Source organism: Macaca fascicularis, chromosome 2 (genome assembly GCF_037993035.2).
Source record: "Macaca fascicularis isolate 582-1 chromosome 2, T2T-MFA8v1.1".
Lineage (NCBI taxonomy): Eukaryota > Metazoa > Chordata > Mammalia > Primates > Cercopithecidae > Macaca > Macaca fascicularis.
The window spans coordinates 33,437,862-33,462,616 of NC_088376.1; the positions used below are offsets into that span (position 1 = coordinate 33,437,862).

Below are 24,755 nucleotides of genomic sequence, written 5' to 3' on the forward strand. Positions count from 1 at the left end.
AGAGCTGATCTAAATGGCCTCACTTAATAGCTGACATTTCCAAGGTTTCTCATCTAACATCATTTGCTCCTCAGTCCAGTAGCAGCTCTGTGACACACAGGGGTGAGGGCCAGGCTGAGACCTTCTTTGGAGAATAAAAGAAGGTGTCTAGGAGGCTGGGGAAAATTAAGAGAGAAAGGGGGTGGTTGAGAATAAAACAGAAGAGCCCAAGTGATTAGCATTTTGGAGGGAGATACATAAATAAAGAATTTTAGGAAAAATCAACTTAAAGGAAATTGCTCAAAAGAATTTAAGTAATTTTCCCCTAAGTCACCCAGCTCTACCAGACTCAAACCCAGCAGGTGTTTCTGCTTCTAGAGCCTGTGCTTGTAGCTTTGGAGCTGTGTTTGAAGTGAACAAGTGGAAGTACAGGAAAAAGGGGTCTGTGTTGAGCCTCCAGATGCAAAGGAGGCTGTGGGTTATGTGTGCTGTCTGATGGCAGTTAGCGTCCCAGTGGCCGTGGGGTTAAGACAAACAAGAGGTGTTCACGGGGTGGATGGCAGGGGACCACTACTGCATGACAGCAAGACAGAAGGCTGGTGTGTTGCCAGTGTTAATAATATCTTTTATTATATTAGAGTGACTCATTTGCTTCCTAGGAATAGAGTGAAATGAACATGGAAATTGTTAGACCTGTGGTTTCTTAAAGATGTATCAATACTTGCCCTGATTCCTCTCAGTTTTACAGAGTAAATCAGAGAAACCAGATGGTGTTTTGCTCAGGAGAAACCCTTGGGGTTTTCTCTTTCTCCCTCTGGATGTGGAGATCACTCAAACAGAGGAGCTGTGCTTTTTATCAAAGACAAAATTCACTTGGAAATCCCCCCATGGTTGTACGAGAAAATAAAGGCTCCCAAGATATTCATCAGGGAAGAAAATAAGAACCCATATTTTAGCCTTGCGTTGCTGAATGACTCTCAGAAGGCTATAAGATGAGAGACAAAACAAATTGAATTTCAGCTATCTTGCCGTTTAATCAGAGGCTCATCTATTTTTGCTTCTAAGACGAGTGATCAGTGTTTCAGTTTCAACCAAAATTCTGCTAAAGTCTGCTGGCTGTGGTTTAAAAATGGAAAAGGTTAGGAAGGCTCACAAATTAATAAAATTCTGTTGACATCTTCCTCAATACTTTAACCTTGGCTTCCTGTCAAGAATTAGCCTCATTTGCAGTTAGACTCAAATCACATTTTCAGCTTTGTTAAAATGATGTATTTTGAACTATTTGTAGTCTTGTTCCAAAAACATAACAAACTTTTCCCTCTCTCCTTTTCACAGCTTGCTGGAAAGGTGAGTATTCTTACCATACTCTTCCCTGCTGAGATCATTACTGCATTCCAACAAGACCAGTCTGAAAGAAGCCCTCACCCCCGTGGGAAACAGGACTTCTTCCTTCTATGCAGACAGTTCTTTCTTTTGATTATGACTATAGTTGTCAGTGTCATGACTGACCTGATTATGAAATGGTGACTGAATCCCAGCCCCAAGCCTGGGACCTACCACAGTTTACAACTCACTTTCTCCCCAGAGCCGGCCGTGTGCTGCTGGGGTATTCAGTAAACGTGGCTCTCTGACTAATCCACATTCTGCTGCTCTGTCTGCCGCTGATGCCCTTGACACTGGCTTTTTGGGTGTAAGATGTGTCCTTTCCTCCCTCTGGCCCACGCTCATACCTGTCATCTCACTGAGTGCCCACTACTTGTAAACCTTTCCTGCCCACGGCTGTGGATGATCTTCCACAGATTCGGGGCTGCACCGCGCCTTAGAGCCCTTGGATGGCAAGGCCACTGGAGCCAGTGGCTATGTCAATTTCAAAACCTCCTGGTCTCCTAGAGGCCTGCTGATGTAGTCCCTCAGGGTCTTTAAGTGTGGTGCAGGTTTGGAACTATTCACCTTAATTCTGCAAAAATATACCTTGCACACAGTAAGTGCTCAATACAACTTTATGGATTTGAATTAAATGTATCTTTCATTTTTCTTATTCTATTGTTCATTATCAGCTTTCATATTTTAAAATTACTGAAATTTCTTCACCGTAAAATTCTTTGATTCAAAACATTTCTCTAAATCAATACTTCCCTATTTTTATTACCAAGAACAGTGGTTGGGATATGGGATATTTTGAGTGTAATATGCTTTGGGAGTTAGCCAGATTGGGGATAGTAGAACAGCCTGAGCAGATGGAAGTGCTTATTAAAAGAAAAATCATTTTTCTTTTCCTGTGTTCAGACTTTAACAAGGACATTGAAAAGCGAGGTTTGATACATAGGATACATAGGATAGATTTTCTGTGAAATTCTAAAGTTCAGTCATCATAAGACATGAGTATCGAGCTGGGAATGGCAGATAGCCCCATTTTTGTAAGAGCTTATTGCAAAATTCTCCTCTGGTTGTGGAGAACCTTCATTGGTTCATGTTGCTTCCTTCCTCTTGCCACCCTGGTCTTCATTGAAAGCCAGCTTTCCTGAAGCCCCTGAGATAGCCCCTTTTTGGAAACAGCCTCTTTATCCTCTGAATCCTCATTAAGAATAATCTTTACTCTATACCTTATAGTATAATGATACTTGCCAATACAAGTTCCTCCAGGGCAATGCTGCACTTGGTTCACCTTTGCATGTATTTCACAGTGAATGTTATACTGCATTTCATGTGGTAGGTACTCAAATATTTGTTGCAAAAGTGGATGGAAATCTTACAACTATCTTTATAATTAATAGATTATTTTGGAAGATTTTGGGGGAGAACAGATTTTCAACATCCCCAATCAGCTATAATTTCATTTTATTCATTTTAAAATTTTACACACAGTAAAATTCATTTCTCTGTGTATGTGTTCAGTTTTACCACATGCATAGATTCATGTAACCACTACCGTGGTCAGGACACAGAACAGTTCCATCAGCCCAAGAACTCCCAGCAATTTCATTTTACACAGCTGACTGATATGATAGCGGGCTGTGAAGTCTGAGCATTATATAGCCAAATATTCATGCTCTGCATTTATGTGACAGCTTCAAGTTTGCAGACCAGATTTCTTTCCTTTCTTTGTCTGTGGGTACCTCTTGTTCTAGAGCTGGATGAAGCACTTGCTTTGCCTCTGTATGAACCCACTTCATTGGAGTAAAGGGTAAGGGAAAGGATTTTGATCCAGTGAAATAACTTAATACTTCTGCTTTTCTTTTTTCTAGAAAAATGTCCGGTATATCCAACAGAGTTAGTATTTGCTCTGGACAATTCCTATGATGTCACAGAAGAGAGCTTTAATAAAACACGGGACATCATCACTTCCATTGTCAATGACCTTAACATCAGGGAAAATAATTGTCTTGTGGGAGCAAGAGTTGCCGTGGTTTCCTACAACTCAGACACCAGCTATCTCATCCGTTGGTCTGACTACAATAGGAAGAAGCAACTCCTCCAGCAGCTTTCCCAAATAAAATATCAAGACACCACAGAGCCCCGAGATGTTGGTAATGCAATGAGGTTTGTGGCCCGCAACGTGTTCAAACGGACATATGCAGAAGCCAACATGAGGAGAGTTGCTGTGTTTTTTAGCAATGGTCAAATGGCCGGTAGGTCGTCCATCATCACGGCCACCATGGAGTTCAGTGCCCTGGATATCAGTCCAACAGTCTTTGCTTTTGATGAGAGAGTTTTCCTTGAAGCTTTTGGGGTAAGAATTTCTCTTGGCAACTTCTTTATTTTTAAGATAGTGGTATTGTGCTAGGGCAGGATGGGAGTGGTAGAGAGTCAAGGAATATATGTGGCCTCTTGAAAACTCCCTTACAGTTTTCACAGCTAAATTGTTTTCAGTGTCTGTGAAATTCAATCCTGAATAATAACAACAGTCAATGATAACAGCAACCACATTTGCTCAGTTCCTGCTGTACGCCAGGCACTGTCCCTAGAGCTTTCCGTACGTATTCACATATTCTCACAGCCCTCAGAGGTCAATGCAGCTGTCATCTCCATGTTAAAAATGAGGAAACCAGGGCCGGGAGCGGTGGCTCATGCCTGTAATCCCAGAACTTTGGGAGGCCAAGGTGGGCAAATCATGAGGTCAGGAGATCGAGACCATCCTGGCCAACACGGTGAAACTTCATCTCTACTAAAAATACAAAAATTAACTGGGCATGGTGGTGCGTGCCTGTAATCCCAGCTACTCAGGAGACTGAGGCAGGAGACTCACTTGAACCAGGGAGTTGGAGGTTGTGGTGAGCCAAGATGTCGCCACTATACTCCAGCCTGGCAACAGAGAGAGACTCTGTCAAAAATAAAATAAAATAAAATAAAAAGGCAACTGAGGCCCAGAGGATTACTAGTGACTTAACTATATACCACTACTAAGTGACTAAATTGAGATTCCAACTTAAGTCTACGTGATATAAAGGGCCATGAACGTGGTGCTCTACCAGCCCTCTACTGCTCTGGTGTTTCTCAGATTTGTTATCTGCTTGCTGTAGCTCACAGAACAGCTGGCCTTAACCAGTGATGGAAGAAGTTCAGGGGATCTTTGGACCCCTATGGTCGTGCAAAACATTTGATGTATATGAACATTTTTCCCAAAAGAGGTCCTGTCACTTTTGGATCCACAGATTCTCAAGGGATCAATGCTCCCCTTCCCTTCCTCCTAAGAAACTTAAAAACCTCTTCATCTGTTCTACAACTTTTCAATATATTCAGATTATCCGTAAAATACATTCTTCTGGAGCTGTGTAAAGCCATCGTGTCCTTCAAGAGATTGTAAAGGTCTATTTTTATAAAAAATGTACAATTTCTACCATATAAAGAGAAAGAATCTCTCTATAACATGGAGAGAATCAATCTGTTCCTAACACATCCAAGCATTTTTTGGAAATAGGAGCCACAGAGAGTTACAACAGATTCTGACAAAAAGGATTGCAGGAAGTCAAAGTCCTGTGGTTTTCAGTTTTTCTTTTTGAAATTTTTCTGCCTCCTTAATTTTTCTCTCTGGGGAAAATAAGTGACATTTCACTTTGAGAGTTGCATAAAATTCCAGAATACAAGAAATCTGAATAAGACATCAAATTTAATCCTTCAGATAGGACTGTGCCAAAGCCCTCAGAATCCCCAGTGAGAAAGAGCCTCCAGTCACTCTAGCTAACAAATCATTTTAAATTTGCATCATGTCTACAGAGAAGGTGACCCAGGAAGCTATCTGGTTCTCATCACTCTGCTCTTACCAGATAATAACCCCACACAGTCATTCTGACTGCATATCACGCCTTGAGCAGTGCTCCCTTTAGTCATTCTTTATTCTTCCCTGCCTTGCACTCTTCTCCACTCAGGACATCCTCCTCTCTGTTCCCCTCTCTCAACTCCCTCCTTCCAAACCTCTTCATCAAGTCCTCACTGCTTCAACTCTGAAGGCATAGAGCTGCTACCCTTGATGTCTGAGAGTGTCTGTTTCCCCACATACCCATACTGGATTTTACCTATTGAGCTTTTTAAATGTTTGCCAATTGGGTAGGTAAATAAGAGTATCTTGTTGTTTTGATTATATTCCTGTGTGAGGTTAAGCATTTTTTCATGTTTATTGCCCATTTTTATTTTTCTGTGAAATTCACCTCATATCCCTTGTATCTCTTGTTTTTGGCATTATTATTTCTTTTGGCAAGTCTGCTCTGAAATAGTTTGCCTTACCTTTTTTTTTCTTTATTTCTTCTAAAAAAACAAAAACAAAAACAGGATACATGTGCAGAACATGCAGATTTGTTACATAGGTGTACATGTGCCATGGTAGTTTGCTGCACATATTGACCCATCCTCTAGGTTTCCTCGCCTCAACCCCTACCCCTCAACAACTCTGGTATGTGTTGTTCCCCTCTCACGGTCCATGTGATCTCAAGGTTCAACTCCCAATTATAAGTGAGAACATGCGGTGTTTGGTTTTCTCTTCCTGTGTTAGTTTGCTGGGGATGATGGCTTCCAGCTTCATCCATGTCCCTGCAAAGGACATTATCTCATTCCTTTTTATGCCTGCATAGTATTCCATGTGTATATGTACCACATTTTCTTTATCCAGTCTATCATTGAGGGCATTTGGGTTGGTTCCATGTCTTTGCTATTGTAAATAGTGCTGCAATAACATATGTGTGCATGACTCTTTCTTGTTAAATGATTTATATTCCTTTGGATATACACGCAGTAATGGGGTTGCTGGCTCAAATGTATTTCTGATTCTAGATCCCTGAGGAATTGCCATGCTGTCTTTCACAATGGTTGAATTAATTTACATTCCTACCAAGAGTGTAAAAGCATTCTTATTTCTCCACAGCCTTGCCAGCATCTATTGTTCCCTGACTTTTTAATAATCGCCATTCTGACTGGCATGAAATGGTATCTCATTGTGGTTTTGATTTGCATTTGTCTAATGATCAAGGATGTTCAGCTTCTTTTCATATGTTTCTTAGCCGCATAAATGTCTTCTTTTGAGAAGTGTTTCTTCATATCCTTTCCTCATTTTTTGATGGGGTTTTTTGTTTTTTTCTTGTAAATATATTTAAGTTCCTTGTAAATTCTGGATATTAGACCTTTGTCAGATGGGTAGATTGCAAAAATTTTCTCCCATTCTCTAGGTTGCCTGTTCACTCTAATGATAGTTTCTTTTGCTGTGCAGATGCTCTTTAGTTTAATTAGATTCCATTTGTCAATTTTGGTTCTCATTGCAATTGCTTTTGGTGTTTTAGTTATAAAGTCTTTACCTATGCCTGTGTCCTGAATGTTATTGCCTAGGTTTTCTTCTAGGGTTTTTTATGGTTTTGGGTTTTACGTTTAAGTCTTTAATTCATCTTGAGTTAATTTTTGTATAAGGTATAATGAAGGGGTCCAGTTTCAGTTTCCTGCATATAGCTAGCCAGTTTTCCTGCATCATTTACTGAATAGGAGATCCTTTCCCCATTGCTTGTTTTTGTCAGGTTTGTCGAAGATCAGATTGTTCTAGATGTGTGGTGTCACTTCTAAGGTCTCTGTTCTGCTCCATTGATCTATATGTCTGTTTTGGTACCAGTACCATGCTGTTTTGGTTACTGTATCCTTGTAGTATAGTTTGAAGTCAGGTATCATGATGCCTCCAGCTTTGTTCTTTTTCCTTAGGATTGTCTTGGCTATATGGGGTGTTCTTTGATTCCATATGAAATTCAAAATAGTTTTTTTCTAATTCTGTGAAGAATGTCAATGGTAGTTTAATGGGAATAGCATTGAATCTATAAATAACTTTGGGCAGTATGACCATTTTCATAATGTTTATTCTTGCTATCCATGAGGATGGAATATTTCCCGTTTGTGTCCTCTCTTAATTCCTTGAGCAGTGGTTTGTAGTTCTCCTTGAAGACGTCTTTCACATCCCTTGTTAACTGTATTCCTAGGTATTATATTCTCTTTATGGTGATTGTGAATGGGAGTTCACTCATGATTTGGCTCTCTGCTTGCCTATTGTTGGTGTAAAGGGATGCTTGTGATTTTTGCACATCGATTTTGTATCCTGAGATTTTCCCGAAGTTGCTTATCAATTCAATAAGTTTATGGGCTAAGATGATGGGGTTTTCTAAATATACAATGATGTTGTCTGCAAACAGAGACAACTTGACTTCCTCTCTTCCTATTTGAATACCCTTTATTTCTTTCTCTTGCCTGATTGCCCTGGCCAGAACTTCCAATACTATGTTGAATAGGAGTGGTGAGAGAGTTAGCCTTACCTTTTTATCCTGGATCCAGTCTCAAGTGGAATTTAAACTTGCAAAGCCTTACTGATGTTCTAGAAATTTCTAAAAATTTTTAAAAGTATTAGCAGGTTAAATCTCTATAAGTCTGATTTTTCTCTATAGAGTATATCTTTTTAAAAATTACCCATGATCTTTCTTCTTGTGAAGTTGGATAAAATGGACAGAGTTATTAGTTATTCACATTCCCCTATTTTATTATTTTTATTAGTTTTATATATTATCATTTATTATATTATTTAGTATTAGTATTATTTATTAGTTTTATTGCTGGAAGAGACCCTCTGTCTACCATAGACTGATTTTTTTCCCTCTCTGCCACATTATTCCAATCAGGAGAGAGAAATAAAACAACTTTATGACCTAGATTTTCAGTTACTGCTTCATTTCTTGGTTCCCATATAGCAATATCCTAGGGGAAAAAAGAAATTGTCTATATTTGCTGCCTCCAGTGCCTCTCCTAGCATTCTTTCTTGAGATAATCCCAGTCACATTTTGATTCCTGCTACTCTCCTGATACTGCTCATGTCAAGGTCAACTGTGATCTTCATGTTTCTATACCCAGTGGTTGATTCTGTTGATTCTGTCTGCAACTCACTGAATTTATTTACAGTATACAACATTGTTGATTCTGCCCTTCTTTGGGAAACGTTTTCTTTTTTGGGCTGACTTTTAGTATACCTCATCTTCCTGGTTTTTCTCTTACCTCATTAGTTGTCCCTTCTCAGTCTAGTTTTCCGATTCAGCTTCATCACCTTGGCCTCAGAATGTCGGTATTGCCCAAAGCGCATGCCTTCGCCCTCTTCTCTATCCTTATGCAATCTCTTGACACTCTCATCCAGACTCAGGGTTTTAAATATCCTCAATGATATGTCTATCTCTCATCCAGACTGCATCCTTGAACTCTAGATTCATACACACAGCAGTCTATTCAATACTTCCACTTGCATGTTAATGGATATTTCAAACTTACCATATCTAAAATGAAGCTTCTAATTTTTTCCCAAAACTGGTACAACGTACAGCCCTCTCCATCACAGCTAATAAAAATCCTATTCTTCTACTTGCAGTTATCTAAGATTCCTCATCTCTTCTTATATCCAACATTCTTAACTTTAATGTGTGTATATATGTATGTGTGTCCATGTATACAAAAGTGCATATATGTACATATATACACTAAAATGTGCATATGTGCAATAAAGTATATTAGTACTTATTAGTAAATATAGCATTCATTTAAGTACTAGTATTAAGTATTGGTATAAGTACTAATCTTGGTATTATTTGTAAAAAATATATATCCAGAATTTGACCACTTCATAGTGTCTCTGTCTTTGACACCTTGATCCAAACCACCATTATCTTCTGCCTAGACTGTGCAATCACCTTTTCCTTAGTGGCCTTGTATTCGTTCTGGCCCTGCTACAGTCTGTCTGAACACAGCAGCTAGAGTAATCTTATGGAAGCCCTAAGCCACCAGGTTATTCTTCTGCCTGAAACTCTGCAATTTATCATTTCTCTCAGAGTTAAAACTAAGTCTTTACAATGGCTTGCAAGGCTCTGAATGATCTACCACTCAATCCCTCTTAGTAACTCTCTGATCTCACCTTCTCCTTGTCTTGTTCTCTCTCACCCCATCCCAGGCACGCTGTCTTCCCTGCTGATCCTCACACAAGCTAGGCATGCCCCTGCTTCCCCAGAGCTTTCACCTGGCTATTTCCTACGCCAGAAATTCTTTTCTCCATCTTCCTTCTCCTTTGAATTTTTGCTTAAATGTCATGTTATCGGTGGGCTCTACTTAAATGTTATCCCAGATTTTCCCATCCCTATTATCCTGCTTGGTTTTTTTTTTCCATAAAAAATATTACTTCCCAACATACTAAATAATTTACTTTTTTATTATGTTGATGATATAGCTCTCCCACTAGAATGTAAGATAGTGGGTTTTTTTTTTTTTTTTTTTTTTTTTTTTTTTTTGTGAGACAAAGTCTCGCTCTGTCACCCAGGCTGGAGTGCAGTGGCACGGTCTTGTCTCACTGTAACCTCTGCTTCCTGGTTCAAGCTATTCTTCTGCCTCAGCCTCCTGAGTAGCTGGTATTACAGGCATGTGCCACCACGCCCAGCTAATTTTTGTATGTTTGGTAGAGACGGGGTTTCACTCTGTTGGTCAGGCAGGTCTTGAACTCCTGACCTCATGATCCACCCGCCTTGGACTCCCAAGTGCTGGGATTGCAGGCGTGAGTCACCGTGCCTGGCCAAGATAGAGGTTTTATCTGTTTCATTTATTTTCATATCCCCAGAACATAAAACTACACCTATAACAGAATTTGTTTGTCTTCTCTCTTATTTCCTTGAGCAGTGGTTTGTAGTTACATACACTTGTAAAAGCATCTGTTTTGCATGGTGCCTCACATAGAGTAAATGCCCAATAAAGAGTTATTGACTGAATGAATGAGTGAGTGCTGTATATTGCCCATTACAGTGAGTATTAAAGTATTTTAAAAAGTAATCAGGAAATAAGAAATCAGACAGTGTACCACCAGGAATTTTGAATAAAATTCTGTCCATTGGTTTTTGAAATAGACTTTTAAGTGGAATTTGTGATTGAGAAGGTCCCCTTGACAACTGAGAGATGTGCCTTCTTCTAGATAGAGTGGATTGGAAATAGTTGGGATCACTAGTGGATCCCAAAGGAAGCTTGGGAATGTACAGTTTATGCAGGGCCCAACTTCAGAAGCTGGCATGTGGTGTATAATTAGCTGGTGCATAATTGGAAGTGTGTACAAATTTAGTCCAGAATTGCAGGCTTGGAAATAAGAGATTTTAATACTTGCCCCAGTGAGTGAATCTGGTCAGGTTATCTCATGGCAGTTTTCTCATCATAATCTAGGGATGATGATACTTTTTCTATAGATACTTTTTGTGTTTTGTTTAGGATAAGCAGGGGATTGTGTGTGTGTGTGTGTGTGTGTGTGTGTGTGTGTGTGTGTGTGTGTGAACATGCACTGAATGGAACAAGGAGCTATAATGCAAGGTAATAGTGATTAGTTGGGTGTATTTTAAACTAATCCTTAAAGTGACTGCACAGTGGTTTCCTAATAGTGACTAACACAATGAGCAAACATGCATTCACTTCTTTTCCAATGCAGTTTGACAACACTGGAACATTTCAGGTGATTCCGGTCCCTCCAAATGGGGAAAATCAAACATTAGAAAGACTTCGGCGCTGTACACTTTGCTATGGTAAGACCAATGAAGAGAATTGACTGTGCTGAAGAGCTTAAATGCCTTCTAGATGAGTTATTGAATGTGGCTTTATCCAGAGATTTCTATTTTTAATCATAGGTTCTATTTTCAGTTTTCTAGTTTTTCAATATCATATGTCATGGTTTCAATCTCTGGAATGTTTGGAGTTTCCATACAATGTGAAAATTGGTTTAGAAAATTATCCCAACCAATGTAGCATTTCTTGGGGATGATTGGGTAGTTTATATCAGAAGTCTCTAAAATATCAAAAATATTTTCTAAATGAGTTTGGACATGACTTGTACACTGCAGGTATATGTGCTACTTACATCTGCTTTCAACAAAGCCCTTCCCTTATTGTCTGCTAGTGCCTGGAAAAGTACTGGGACATTGAAAATTTCTCATTAATTTAAATTATGTGAGATCAAAGACGTATTGATCAAATTATAATTCTTTATAATTAGTCACTGAATCACTTGAAGATCTCAAACAAGTGTCCTGTTGGGTCAGTGTTGAACCAATGATGTGTCTCTCTGTGTGTTTTCAGATAAATGTTTTCCAAATGCTTGCATTCAAGAGGCTTTCTTACCTGAAGATTCATACATGGATGTAGCCTTCCTCATAGACAATTCTCAGAATATAGCAAAGGATGAGTTTAAGGCTGTGAAAGCCTTGGTGAGCTCAGTGATTGACAACTTCAACATTGCTTCAGACCCTTTAATCTCAGACTCTGGTGATAGGATTGCCTTATTGAGCTATTCTCCTTGGGAAAGTTCCAGGACAAAGATGGGTACAGTAAAAACAGAGTTTGATTTTACCACTTATAACAACCAACTCCTAATGAAGAATCACATCCAGACTTCCTTCCAACAGCTAAATGGAGAAGCCACAATTGGTGATGCCCTAATGTGGACCACTGAAAATCTCTTTCCAGGAACACCCTATCTAAGAAAACACAAGGTCATCTTTGTGGTCTCAGCTGGAGAAAATTATGAGAGAAAAGAATTTGTAAAAATGATGGCTTTGAGGGCTAAGTGTCAAGGCTACGTCATATTTGTGATTTCTCTGGGCCCTACATGTAAGGATGACATGGAGGAGTTAGCCAGCTACCCACTTGATCAGCACCTGATACAGCTTGGGAGAATACATAAACCAGATCTGAATTATATTCTGAAGTTCTTAAAGCCATTTTTATACTCAGTCAGGTGTAAGTTATTATTTCATTGTTTTTCTTTGTTTTAATAAGCTAGTGTTTGTTACTATTATAGTATTGATAACCTATTTTTGTGTCTATAGCTAATCTAAACATAATTTATGAATTAGATGGTGTGGTGAGATGGGGCCAGGAATGAATCATTTGCTGGTTATACCCTGTTTATATCCTGGTCACAAAATGGCGAGGCCTGAGGCCTGTTTTTATCATAGTATGTCTGTTAGCCAAACTCTCAGCACTAGAAAGTCACAGAGTGACTAGAGGGCTTATGAGTCACATTTGCTCAAGAAGTTCTGGCAGCAGTTAGGTGATTTCCAGAAGAATATTCAAGTAAAAGTTTCACTTGCTATACCTGTTTTATTTCCAACTTTGGTACACCTTGGAGACCTGTGTGAGAATGTGAAGATAGCAGAGTCCTGGGCAAACACATCACCTAATAACCTTGTTAAAATGCAGGATGTTCTTCCTGAGGATGTCTAGGGTGAAGCCTGAGATTCTACATTTCTAACAGGTACCGCAGTAATGTCAATGCTGCTGGTTCATGGATCACACTTTGAATAGCATGGCTCTAGGCCAGTGCACTACGAAGGGTTACTCATTGGATGAGTGCCAGGTTACAAGTTGATGTGTGAAGAAATAAATACACAGATTGAGAGTAAACATCTAGAAACTTTTAAGGCAATTTGACATTGATTGCTGTGGCATACAGTTGCATGACCAGTGGACTCTGTCTCATTGAACAGGATTTAGACCGAAAGCATCAGTCTGCAAAGAACTAGAAATGAGAATACCTTGTCCTCTACCGCAGACGGTTTGGGAAAACACTCTTCTAGAGCAATTGTTTCAATACGGCACAATTTGCCCCAGGGGACATTTGGAAATATCTGGAGGCATTATTTGGCGGTCACAACTTGGGGATGCTACTAGTATCAAGTAAATAGAGGTCAGGGATATTGCTAAACATCCCACAATTCACAGGACAGACTCCCCACCACAACAAAGAATAATACATCCCCAAATGTCAATAGCAATAGCACTGAGGTTGAGAAACCCTTCTCCATAAGATCCCACAGAATCAGAGCTGAACCTTTCCTTTCTGGAAATCTGACAGTTTTAGAAGTAAACTTGGCTGGAATCAATTCTACCACTGTACAATCCCAGTTTCCTTGCTATTCAAAGGATTTCCCAACAACACCACAGTGATAATGTCTTGAGTGTTCACTTTTCATTGCAAGGAGAGCTCCACCTTTCTCCTGTGATTCATATTCAATTAAAGAATCCAATAGTTGCCCTCTTGGGAACACTGTTATTTCTTTAAATCTAAGATGCCCTCAATTGTATAATGTAAAGGAAAAAAAGTTTCCAATTAAATTTTGATACCAACTTTCCTATTAGAGCATTTTATTTTACAGCAATTGAAAGAGTTCTTTTGGATGTATAGTAAATATATCACTCCTGTGCATGCATAAAAAGAAAATCTATGTGGAATAGGCAGGTTAAGGCATTCCTAAAGCAACTTCTTATTCAGAATTTGACTCTTGTGAGCTACTTCTTGGCTCAGAGTCATTGGTATCCATTTTTTTTCTATGCAGTATTGTTCTTTGTGCCATTAAGATAGATGATAATGCAACATTTTAAAAGACTATAAAACAACTCAAAGCTGGTCATGTTGGACTGTTAAGTGGCTTTGCAATTATGTAGAGGTAGCCGACTTTTGACTTTCACCTGGGAAATGTTAAACACACCCAGTTCACTGCCTTCCCACAACCACTTGGTTTGTAGGAGTGAAAAGACTCCTCTGCTGGTATTTATGGGAATGTTTTCAAACTGCTGTCCCCCGTTCTACAAGTTTTGGTGCTGGCATGTTTGCTCTTCCCACTTACACAGGCAATGACCACTGCATCACAATTCCTGCCCACCCAACAGTAAGTGTCAGATGCAATTAATCAGAGATGCATTTTCATTTTAAAGAAGTAGAAAAAAGGAAAAAAATGCTCATCTTAGAATTTGAAAATGTGATTATTATAAAACTACAGACATTATCTGAGATATTTTCATAGAACCTTGGATCATTCAGTGGCTGAAGGCCTTCCTTAAAATCTTTTATTTTCCTGAATGGGGCAGGGTAACATACTTCTCAATATTCCAAAATGTATAGAACAACATCAGGAAGGGGATAAATAGGCATGTTATTTAAGTAAGGTAAAATCTTGTCTGTGATTCTTTTCCTCATAGGAATCAGTGTTAATGGGTGCAGAAGCACAGAAATGATATCAGTATCATGTAATGAAACATTACCTTGTCTCTGTTTGATCTGTTAGCATAAGTCTGGGTGAAAAACCTTTGATGAACCAGAATAGAGTATCTCTTAGATTATGTTAGCCTGAGCATGTGAAAATCATGTGTCCCTGCATCACAACTAGCCCTTAGATGAACAATTTGAGGAAGTCTGTTTCCATGATTCTGGTAATCCTTTGGCTGCTAAAACACTCTGAAATCAAATTTTGAGTGCTATTGCTAACTGCTATTTTCTGTTTTCACCCCAGCCAAATTTTGCTGAAATATGTTAGTGACATTAATTGCTTCAAGAGGATTCCTGTTGGGATTATCTTTACCTAGGAAACATCATTTGCAGTTTTAAAATCTAACTATAACTTTGTTCTCTCAATAGCGGGATTCAATCAGTACCCACCACCGATGCTTGAGGATGCCTGTAGTCTCATCAATTTAGGAGAGAATGATCGAAATGATGGTTTCCAGTGAGTAACTTTGTTCTCTGAATAGGGGGATTCAATCAGTACCCACCACCGATGCTTGAGGATGCCTGTAGTCTCATCAATTTAGGAGAGAATGATCGAAATGATGGTTTCCAGTGAGTTAGAAAGCTCTTATATTTACAAGTGACTGTTAATTGACTGATGGGAGTATAACTGGTTAATAACACTTTATTAGGTTGAGTATGCTAACAAGGTCACCGAAGTAGACTTTTTATGCATTCTATTTTCCGTAGCTGAAATTACATATCAGGTATGATTTCCAATTTGATGTTTTTATAACATCATAAGCTTTATTACAATTTTGCCTTTAAATTCATGGTTTCTTCAGAAATTCCTATATTGAAACTTACCCCAGAATAGAACCCACAATTTATCCTCGATCCACCTCAACCTCACTTCTTATTTCTCCCAACCATGAGTTCTGGTCACACTGAACTCTTACCTGCCTTGTGTGAATTATCCCATTTCACACTGCCTGGGACTCTTGCTCCTTTCGGTGAAACCCTAGCCATCTTTCATGACCCAGATTGAAGCTGTCTTGTGTTTGAAACCAATGTTTACTCCCCATCAAAACCCATAGTCTTTTTTTTTTTTTTTTTTTTTTTGCACTGCTGAGGCACTTATTACGGTCTACCCAGGGTCTTGTCTTGCTGAAGTCGGAGGCTACATATGATTCATGTTTCATCCCCAAAAGTTAGCATAAAAGACTCTACAATATAATCGTGTATATAATGTTCCTTGATATTGTATCCTAAATAAAAATATAACTAATTAATCTGAAGGAATCTTTGCTCTGAAACTGAGTGAAAGTGGCCCATCTTAGTTGCTTTCTTCTTTTCTATGTGCTTCATCGAGCTTAGATCCCTGAGACCCTGTTTAGACCCAGGTTTAGACCCCTGTTTAGGCCCAGGTTTGGACCCACAATCACCCCATGGTCTCAAATTGCAGTTAAGTAAAAGAGCTTCTCAGAACAGATAAGGTCTCTTTGATACACCCAGGAGCAAAATGGAAAGGTGAGTTCTCCAGAATTCATGCAAGCACATGTTCCTCCAATGTCATATTTCATTTACTTGGTAATTATGCAGGGAAGCGTCTAGCAGCCAACACCTTCTGAAGGACAATGTGGCACTGATCTTATGTGAAGCGGTGTTTCCCAACCTTGAATAAATCATAAAGTCATTTACAAGCAAAACCAATTCTATGGGACAGCAGACAAAATATTATAATGTTATTTATACATTTACAAACACAAATCTAGCTGCAAATGTTATACACTTATAGTTCTTATGCAGCTGTTAAACCAAAACAAGTTAATACATCAAATCCAGACAAACTCAATGAGACAAAAATTTTCAAGACTAACTTAATGCAATGAATAATTCTTCTTTGTCAAACTGGAATTTTTAAAAACCAAAAAAATGGTAGATGTTGGTAAAATATATAAAATATGGTGCATGCTGCAGAAGAACATCAACATGCAGCTTGCCTACTCTGTTACGTGATGACATGATTCCCCACCACGTATCTTCACCTGCACTACTGCAAGATTATTCACACAGTGTGCCATCACACGTGATATCATTTGATTTTCTCTTGGTGTGAACGTATTATTTACATATTACATCTGACTTTGCTTCCTCTCCTCATTAACTCTCAACAGTTAAAGTCGTATTACTGGGTGCCAAACAGTATCAAATGCAAATGCAAACACAGACATTGAAATTACATAAAATTGCGTAATCAAGAATAAACTTCTATTGAATATGTTTTATATCATCAACCAAATAAAAACACAAAATTCTCAAATTATCACAGAGAACTCTTAAACTGCTATGATTATAAATGTAGACACTATTTTAAGAGGCACTGATATGTGTTATGTTTTATATAATCTTACTTTCTCACAGCAGTGCTTGGTAGATTAAGTTTTTTCTGCATTTTCCATGGTGATTGGTATCAATCTGAGATATAATATGATTGTTCCAAATGCTTGTGAGTTTCTTTTCACTTATCTAAAACTCTGTACATGCTGGACATGGTGGCTCACACCTGTAATCTCAGCAGTTTGGGAGGCTGAGGAGGGAGGATCACTTGAGCCCAGGAGTTCGAGACTAGCCTGGGCAACACAGGACGACCCAATCTCTACAAAAATTAAAAATTAGCCCGTCATGGTGGCATGCATCTATGGTCCCAGCTACTCAGGAGCCTGAGGTGGGAAGATTGCTAGAGCCCAGGAGGTTGAGGCTGCGGTGAGCTGTGATTGCACCGCTACACTCCAGCCTGGGTGACCCTGTCTCAAAAGAGTGAGTCCCTGTCTCAAAAGAAAACAAACAATAAAACTCTGCACAAATCAAACTTGGTTATTCCAAAGTAGTATTTAATAGCCTCTAAACAGATGTAAGAAAAGATAGAATAAGTAGAAAATTTTATCAGAGTTTTAAAAAATAGTATGTGTAATGAATCTCAGTGAATTATTTGATTGAAATGGATTTATATTTTCACCATCCAACTGGTTTTTTAAGGAGATAATTAAATAACTATGTTAAATGTTAGGATTTTTTATTTGCCTCCTTCTCTAAAGTTATCTAGACTCAACTAAAGTTGTTTTTTTTCTTTTTCTCTAGATTTACTACTGAGCTACAAGAGGATTTTTCAGGAGAGAATGACTTCATTGGCCAAGAATTAAATTTTGGGAGAGAATCATCTTTTGTAAAGATAGAGGACAATGGAAGTGACTATTTGGTTTACCTTCAAAGCCAAATGTTTGAGCCACAAAAATTAATGATCAATTATGAAAAAGATAAAAAATCTGCAGAAATTGCAAGTCTCACTTCTGGTAAGAAAATGAAAAGTCATGATGGAAATGTTTAAATAGCCAGGATCCTCATCTTTTAACACTGGTAGAAAATCAAATAAATTAAGGCTGGTATCTAAAGCAACTTTTTTTAAAGTTCATTATGGTAGATACAACTTCTACTTTTATTGAAATTGAATGGTGACAGGCACTGCTAGGGAGATCACTGATAGAACCTCTCAGAAATGTCGCTGATATTCTCACCAAGCTTAAGATTTCTCTAGAATCCACAGTTTAGAAGGTTAGTATGATATAGAAGGAAGCAGTATAGTGAACATCAGAGCAAAGGAGGGATTAAAATGACCTTTTTTTTTTGGCGGGGGAGATGGAGTTTCATTCTTGTTGCTCAGGCTGGAGTGCAATGGCACAATCTTGGCTTACCGCAACCTCCGCGTCCCGGGTTCAAGCAATTCTCTTTAAAATGACTTTTAAAAGTTGACCTGGCCAGTGTTCCAGAATTTGTGATAATATGAGAAAGTATGTTTTATTTTTGTGATACCCAGAAATGATACAGCATAAACTCCCTTGATGCCTACTCTATACATTTTAATGGCAAAGCAATAACTTTTGTAAAAATGTAATAATTTCAAACAAATCAGATACAAAGGAATATGTCTGTACTTTCATTAAAAAGTGTGACGGGAGGTAGGAATGGTTAATGGGTAGAGAAAAAGGAAAGAAAAAGGAAGAACTACTATTTGATAGCACAACAGGGTAACTATAGTCAATAATTTTTAAAAAATTTAAAAATAACCAAAGAGTGTAATTCAGTTGTGTAATGCAAAAGATAAATGATGATTCTCATCATTCCATGATGAGAATGAGGTACCCCATTCTCCATGATGTGATTATTATGCATTGCATGCCTGTATCAAAACATGTACCCCATAAATACACACACCCACTCTATACCCACATAAATTAAAAATACATTTATTTTTAATTCCAAAGAGACTATTTAGCCATTCCACCTATGCATCTGGAATCTTCTAAAATGCTTATTTGGCAGAATGTCAGTATTTTAAGCATTGTTCCAAAAGTATCATATGGTAGTTAGAATAGGTAGGTACAAGAGAAAAAGGGGCCAATTTTGTACTATAATATTCTTAGTAGCTTCCCCAGATAAAATTTTTTTCTTGGGTTTAACACTTACATCCCCACAATTATTTCTAAAATATAGATATTTGAACCTTATCTTTAAAACAGCTAAACTTACCTTTGTACAAGCTACAATTAAGGATAAAAAAGACAATCATTAGTTGAAAAATAGGCACCTTAGCTCAAAAAAAAAGTGATGCAGTAAAACTAGATATATGTAGTACCATGGCATTAAGACATTCAAATGTGTATTTTTTTTAGTTAAAACTTTTTTTATTTTTCTTGTAGACACAGACTAAAGAAGAAAATTAAAGATTTGTACCTTTTAATGGATATTAATTGTGCATGTTCATTTTAATGAATAGCAAATTACAGTAGCCTTCAAGGCACAAGAATTTGTTATGGTTTGGTTTAAAAAGGGGGAAAAAAGAGAAGAAGAGGTGTTTTGGCAGAGGGTTAGAGTATCAAATTGTCATTTGTGATAGCTTTGTTAGAGCTAAGCATTCCAGAGTCTAGGAATTTAGAAGCATGAACATTTTCAGGAAAGACACATATGACTGGATATGAAAGGAAGGAAGGAAAGAAGGGCATCTCTGCAGCCATTGTTAATGACTGATGTTCAGTATAAAAGAAAGACTTTTCATTGGTTTTTTTCAGCTCTCTGAGAATCAAGATATGTATAGTTAGTGTAAGGTCCCATTTGGCTGAAGAAATAATTGTTCATAGCTCTAGCAAGGAAAAAAATGTAAATCCTACTGCACCCAGTTTCTCCTGCAGTGAGTTGAAGTATGCTGAGAGTTCTGGGGATGATTACGTCAGGTTGGGATAGCCTGGCAACACTGAGTGTTTCAGACAGAAGGATAATGTGTATTTTTTAATCCTTTAAAATAAATGTGAGTCTAAGATCATAAGTGTTTTCTAGGAACTTTGTGCTATTCTTTTCTTTCTTTCTTTCAATCATCTTTAGCCAGTTGCCAAAAACTGCCGAGATCTTCCTGTATAGTGTGCTGTCCTGTAGAGTGAGTTGTAGTTCAGATATTTTATTCAGTCACTCAGAAATGAGCTTTGATAAGTTCCAGATGTATGGCACAAATAAAAGGTTGGTAAGTTTCACAAGCACCTCCATATGCTGTGTTTGTTACCCATTCATAATCTAATTCTTTTGGCTGATGGCTGATCTGTCTGCCCTTGAACTGAAAGGCTGGGAAAAGTCAGGAATCTTAACCATTTAAGAAATTTGTAGTACCCAGAGTCCTGTGAGCTGGCAATGAGTTGTGCATCGCCCTCTTTCAAAAGAAGCACAATCACTGACTATCTTCTTACCTATGCCTCTTTCTCTGTTTCTCCCCATCTGCTCTGGTTTGAATTGAAATCATCTTCAATTCTATCACCTTTCTTGGCCCTCCTTTTACTTACAGCAGCCCAAGGACAACCCATATCAGAATTACCTGGAAGTTCATTGTAAGCACAGATTCCTAAGCCCTCCTGATAACTACTGTTTCATATTTAGGAGTGTGAACGAGGAGGAGAACGCTACAAACTTTATAACCACTATGGGTAATATTTGTATGCCCTCAAGCTTGAGATCAACTATGTCAGTGGTTCTCAAAGAGTTGTTCCTACACAAGCAGCATCAGCATCACCTGGGAACTCATTAGAAACACAGATTCTCAGCACTTGTCCTGAACTACTGAATCAGACATTCTGGGAGCAGGACTCACAATCTGGGGTTTAACAAGAAGCTCAGGTGATTCTGATGTTGGCAGAAGTTTATGGGTCACTGCACGTTTGAACATTTTGGTGTGCCAGATTTAATCTGTGCTCTCAATGGAGCTGAAAACAATTGGGTATCTAGAATCACAGAGTAGAAATGAGAATTTGTGTTGCTAAAGAGTTCCACGTGAAGTAGATTATAATTTTATCTTATTCAAGAACATCCATCCATCTATCCATCCAACATCTATCTGACAAAACACATTACATCCATCTATCCATCCAACATCTATCTGACAAAACACATTTAAGATCTAAATATGTAGAGATTATCTAGAGATACTAACAGGCTTTTTGAACATAACATCTGCAATGTAAAAATCCCTTGCAACATGCAGTCCCTTCTAATTTCTTGCCACAAAATGCACTTTGTTCTTTGACGTTATGTAACTTTAAAATGGGTTGTTTAATTCTAATTAAATTGCAACTATTGACCCACTGGTAAACTAGCACTTTCGTCAGAGATGCTGTATTATGCTTGCAGATGTTTTCTTGTGAAATGTTTTTTAAATGCTGTATTAACCAGTACTTAAGATACAGCTAATCTACTTTCATAATTAAAAAACAGGATAATTTGTAATGCATTTTAAATACCAACCCAAACTCAGCCTAGGGCCTGCTCCTAGCTTTAAGCAGCCCCAGGCCTTAGGATAACTTCAACTGATGTTCTTTTCAATGAGCTCATTAAGAAATGAGAAGCAACACTTGCTGCTTCAGACTAGGCTGGAGTTATGCTTAAGGGAATTTACACAGGTTTTGTTTTTCTGTTTAATTTTTCTAACTATACTCTTATTCTGATTTATAAATTGTTTTGTGTTTAGAGCCAATATATATATATTTTTTGCTTTGAATTACTCCTAGGATAATAGAACTGGAAGGGTATTAGTGATGACCTGGCAAAAACTCACCTGGGAGTAGCTCTACCCTACCCCACACAAGGGGACATATTGCAACGTCTGGAGACATTTTTTGTTGTCATAATTGGAGGACCCCACTGGCATCTAGTGAATAGAGGTCATTGCTAAACATTCTCCAATGCACAGGACAGCCCCTCAGAACAATGAACTATCAAGTCACTCTTAAGGGAAGTGTTTTAGAAGAAACCTCATGCCCCCAAGTTTGTGGAACTGACAGACTCACTAGACAGGCTCTCTACTGCTACACCCTGTCCACTGTTCCCTCATTACATGTCCAAGATTCTACTATATATTTTTTACAAATGATAAAAGTACTATTATACCATATAAAATTCAAATACCAAGTTTCAAATCAAACAATTTAGCAAATTGAGTTATTTTTAATGCATAATACGTTCTTTTGTTTTTCCACAGGCATATAGGTTTACAGTTTTATTTAATTGCATATCCTGCTTTTCACATGATATTATGTCACAACATTTTCTATATTGCTGTAAGCTTCATACTGATTTTTTAAATGTTCTCAAAATGTTCCTTTTGAGGAATGAATGCATGTATTTGACCATTTACTTTTTTTGAACACTTGGATTGCTTCTAATTTTTGCTGTCATGTATCAAACTTGAATGTATATTTTTACTTGGGCTAAATTTAAATCTGCACTGGAATAAAATGCAGCAGTATTGGCTTCTGAGTCATCCAAGGAACATCAGCTGAATGTTCTGCTTTCCTATCGGTACACTTTTCAAATAAGAAATCAGCAGCAGAATTGTAGTAATGTCTGGATTTTAATAACATGTTTTATGAAATAATTAAGAAATCTTAACCATCGTATTGCTCTTTGTAGAATAAACTGAGTCTCCCATTACTTCCTTTTAAGCTGTAAACTGAGATGGCTACACTTCCTTTTGCTTGGCAATTTGTCATTAATATTGTCATTATAGTTTTGGTTGTCTTCCATGAAAGTTTCACATGTGAACAAGACGCATGTAAACTGAGGGTTCAGAATAAGCGGACTATCTGAATTCAGACATACACTGACATTGCTTCTGTATGTTTTGTGCAATCATTTGTTGCAACTAATGAATGTTCTAGAGTGTTGGTGGCATTTTATGTTATGTGACCCTTTCTAATGGAATAAAAACTGGGTACTTGAAGTATTAAGTAGGTGATGATGGTGGTGATGGTGATGGAGGCGGTGGTGATGATAGCATTGGTGCTGGTCATGGTAGTAGCAAAGATGATGGTAGTGAAGATGTTTGCTGTTGCTGATGGTTGTGGTTGAGGTGGGTGGTAGGGATGGTGGTGGTGATAATATTGATGGTGATGGAGATAAAAGTATGAAGGTGGGGTGGTGGTGATGGTGGTAGTGATGATGGTGATAGTGAGGAGGTAATAGTAATGGTAATGATGGCAGTGGTGTGGTGGTGGTGGTACTGGTGATGGAAGGAAGATATGATGGTGGAGTGGTAGAGTGGTGGTGATGGTGATGGCTGTGGTGGTAGTGGTGATGGCAAGTTAGTTGGATGATGGCAGCCCTCATAGAGGGCTTACTATATGAAAAGACTCTTAGATTTTTGCATGGATTTTTCCTTAACTATTCAGACATTCTTTCATATAACAAATATGTCTTTGGCTCCTGTTCTGAACTAAGCCCTGAAGTGGACTTTTTGGGGAAATTAGGGAGATTTTAAAAAAGACTCAGACATAAGCTTTGTCTTCAAGAAGCTTGTCATCTGTCAGGTATATTCTGTGTGTGCAAAAAATGACTACTTCAATTCAGAATGTATTGAGTTTAATTTTTTAAAAAGTGGCATGCTTTGGGGGATCAACATTCATTCCTTTCAATACCTTTCAAAGTATTGCATACACAGTATCACTTGACTGATGAACAACGAATGAGGAATAATAGTAGTCACAGAAGCTACTGCTTATTGAGGGCAACCATGGGCCAGCCACCATATAAGCACTTTATAGACATGATTTTATTTAATCTTTATTAAATTAAATCTATCATTATTTCCTTTTACAAATGAAGACACTGATGTAAAGGTTAAGAACTTCACACAAATTCATGTAGACTGTGAGTGGCAGAGCCAGGATTCAAAAACATGACCATCAACACACAAACACGGACTTTTAGCAACGTATGCCATGTTGCCTGGTGATGGTCATTTCTGCATTTACAAATGAGGAGATATATCCGATGGCCAAATTTGAGTATAAACTAAATCACTAAATCATGTAATCATAGTTTTTGTGGCACAATTCTATTTTTAAATTTAAATTTTTTAAAAAAACCTTCTTATAAACTCATCTGGAGGCATGGAGCACAGAATAAATAACTCCATTAAAACCAACCTGCCATATCCCAGGTCATTTGGGTGTAAATGACTCCTAAGACACGCATCGCCTTTTCTCAGTGTGCTGGTCCCTTTCTGCAGACTACTGTTTCAGAGTAGGAAATGACCCACAAGACTCACTCTTATCATCTAAATGCCACCTAGAAAAGTCTAGGCCAAAAAGACATGAATTATAAGTCTTTGGAGAAAAGGATGAAATCTATTTTAAGACAGTCATCCCTACTTATTCAGGTAAATGAGGGACAAGGACTTCAAACAGCAAAACAAGAGAATTTTTAATATGTCTACATTTCCCTTAGGCATAAAATCAATGACATCCATCAGACACATACGTATTTGTGCCTGCCTCCTTTGTTGCCCCAACTCGTGCCTTTAGAACTTGACCAGTGACTTTACCAGACAGGAGGGGTGATGGGCCTAGGCTGGCAGTGATAAGTGGAGAGGTGTATGAATGATTGCCTACTCCTTGAAGTTAAGCATGTGTCAACACAACGGAATGAGAGTTCTCATTTCTGAAAGCATCTGTACACTTGTGCATGTGTGTGTAAATTAGACCAGCTGACTTTGCTTTTTTCAGTAGAAGTCCTGGTTTGGATAATATACTGTCATGGGAAGGATTTTCAGATGCCTGAGACTTTTCTTTGTTTCTTTCTAAAAATTATATTTGTGGAGTAATTAGGATATGCAAAGCATGGTGCAAACTTTAATTTTCTCAAAAACCTTTTAAGGTTGTGG

The 24,755-nt window shown here is 38.0% G+C and overlaps 1 protein-coding gene across 1 annotated transcript in view; it reads left to right on the forward strand.

Annotated features, from left to right (window-relative positions):
• The window catches only part of COL6A5 (collagen type VI alpha 5 chain), a 123,624-nt gene that overhangs the window by 76,591 nt on the left and 22,278 nt on the right, over nucleotides 1-24,755 (forward strand). Inside the window, exons 32-37 of the mRNA XM_065539880.2 lie at nucleotides 1,315-1,326; nucleotides 3,225-3,709; nucleotides 10,931-11,024; nucleotides 11,575-12,234; nucleotides 14,912-14,999; nucleotides 17,642-17,853. Of these exons, the coding sequence (XP_065395952.1) occupies nucleotides 1,315-1,326; nucleotides 3,225-3,709; nucleotides 10,931-11,024; nucleotides 11,575-12,234; nucleotides 14,912-14,999; nucleotides 17,642-17,853 (1,551 nt within the window). The remainder of the gene's footprint in view (nucleotides 1-1,314; nucleotides 1,327-3,224; nucleotides 3,710-10,930; nucleotides 11,025-11,574; nucleotides 12,235-14,911; nucleotides 15,000-17,641; nucleotides 17,854-24,755) is intronic.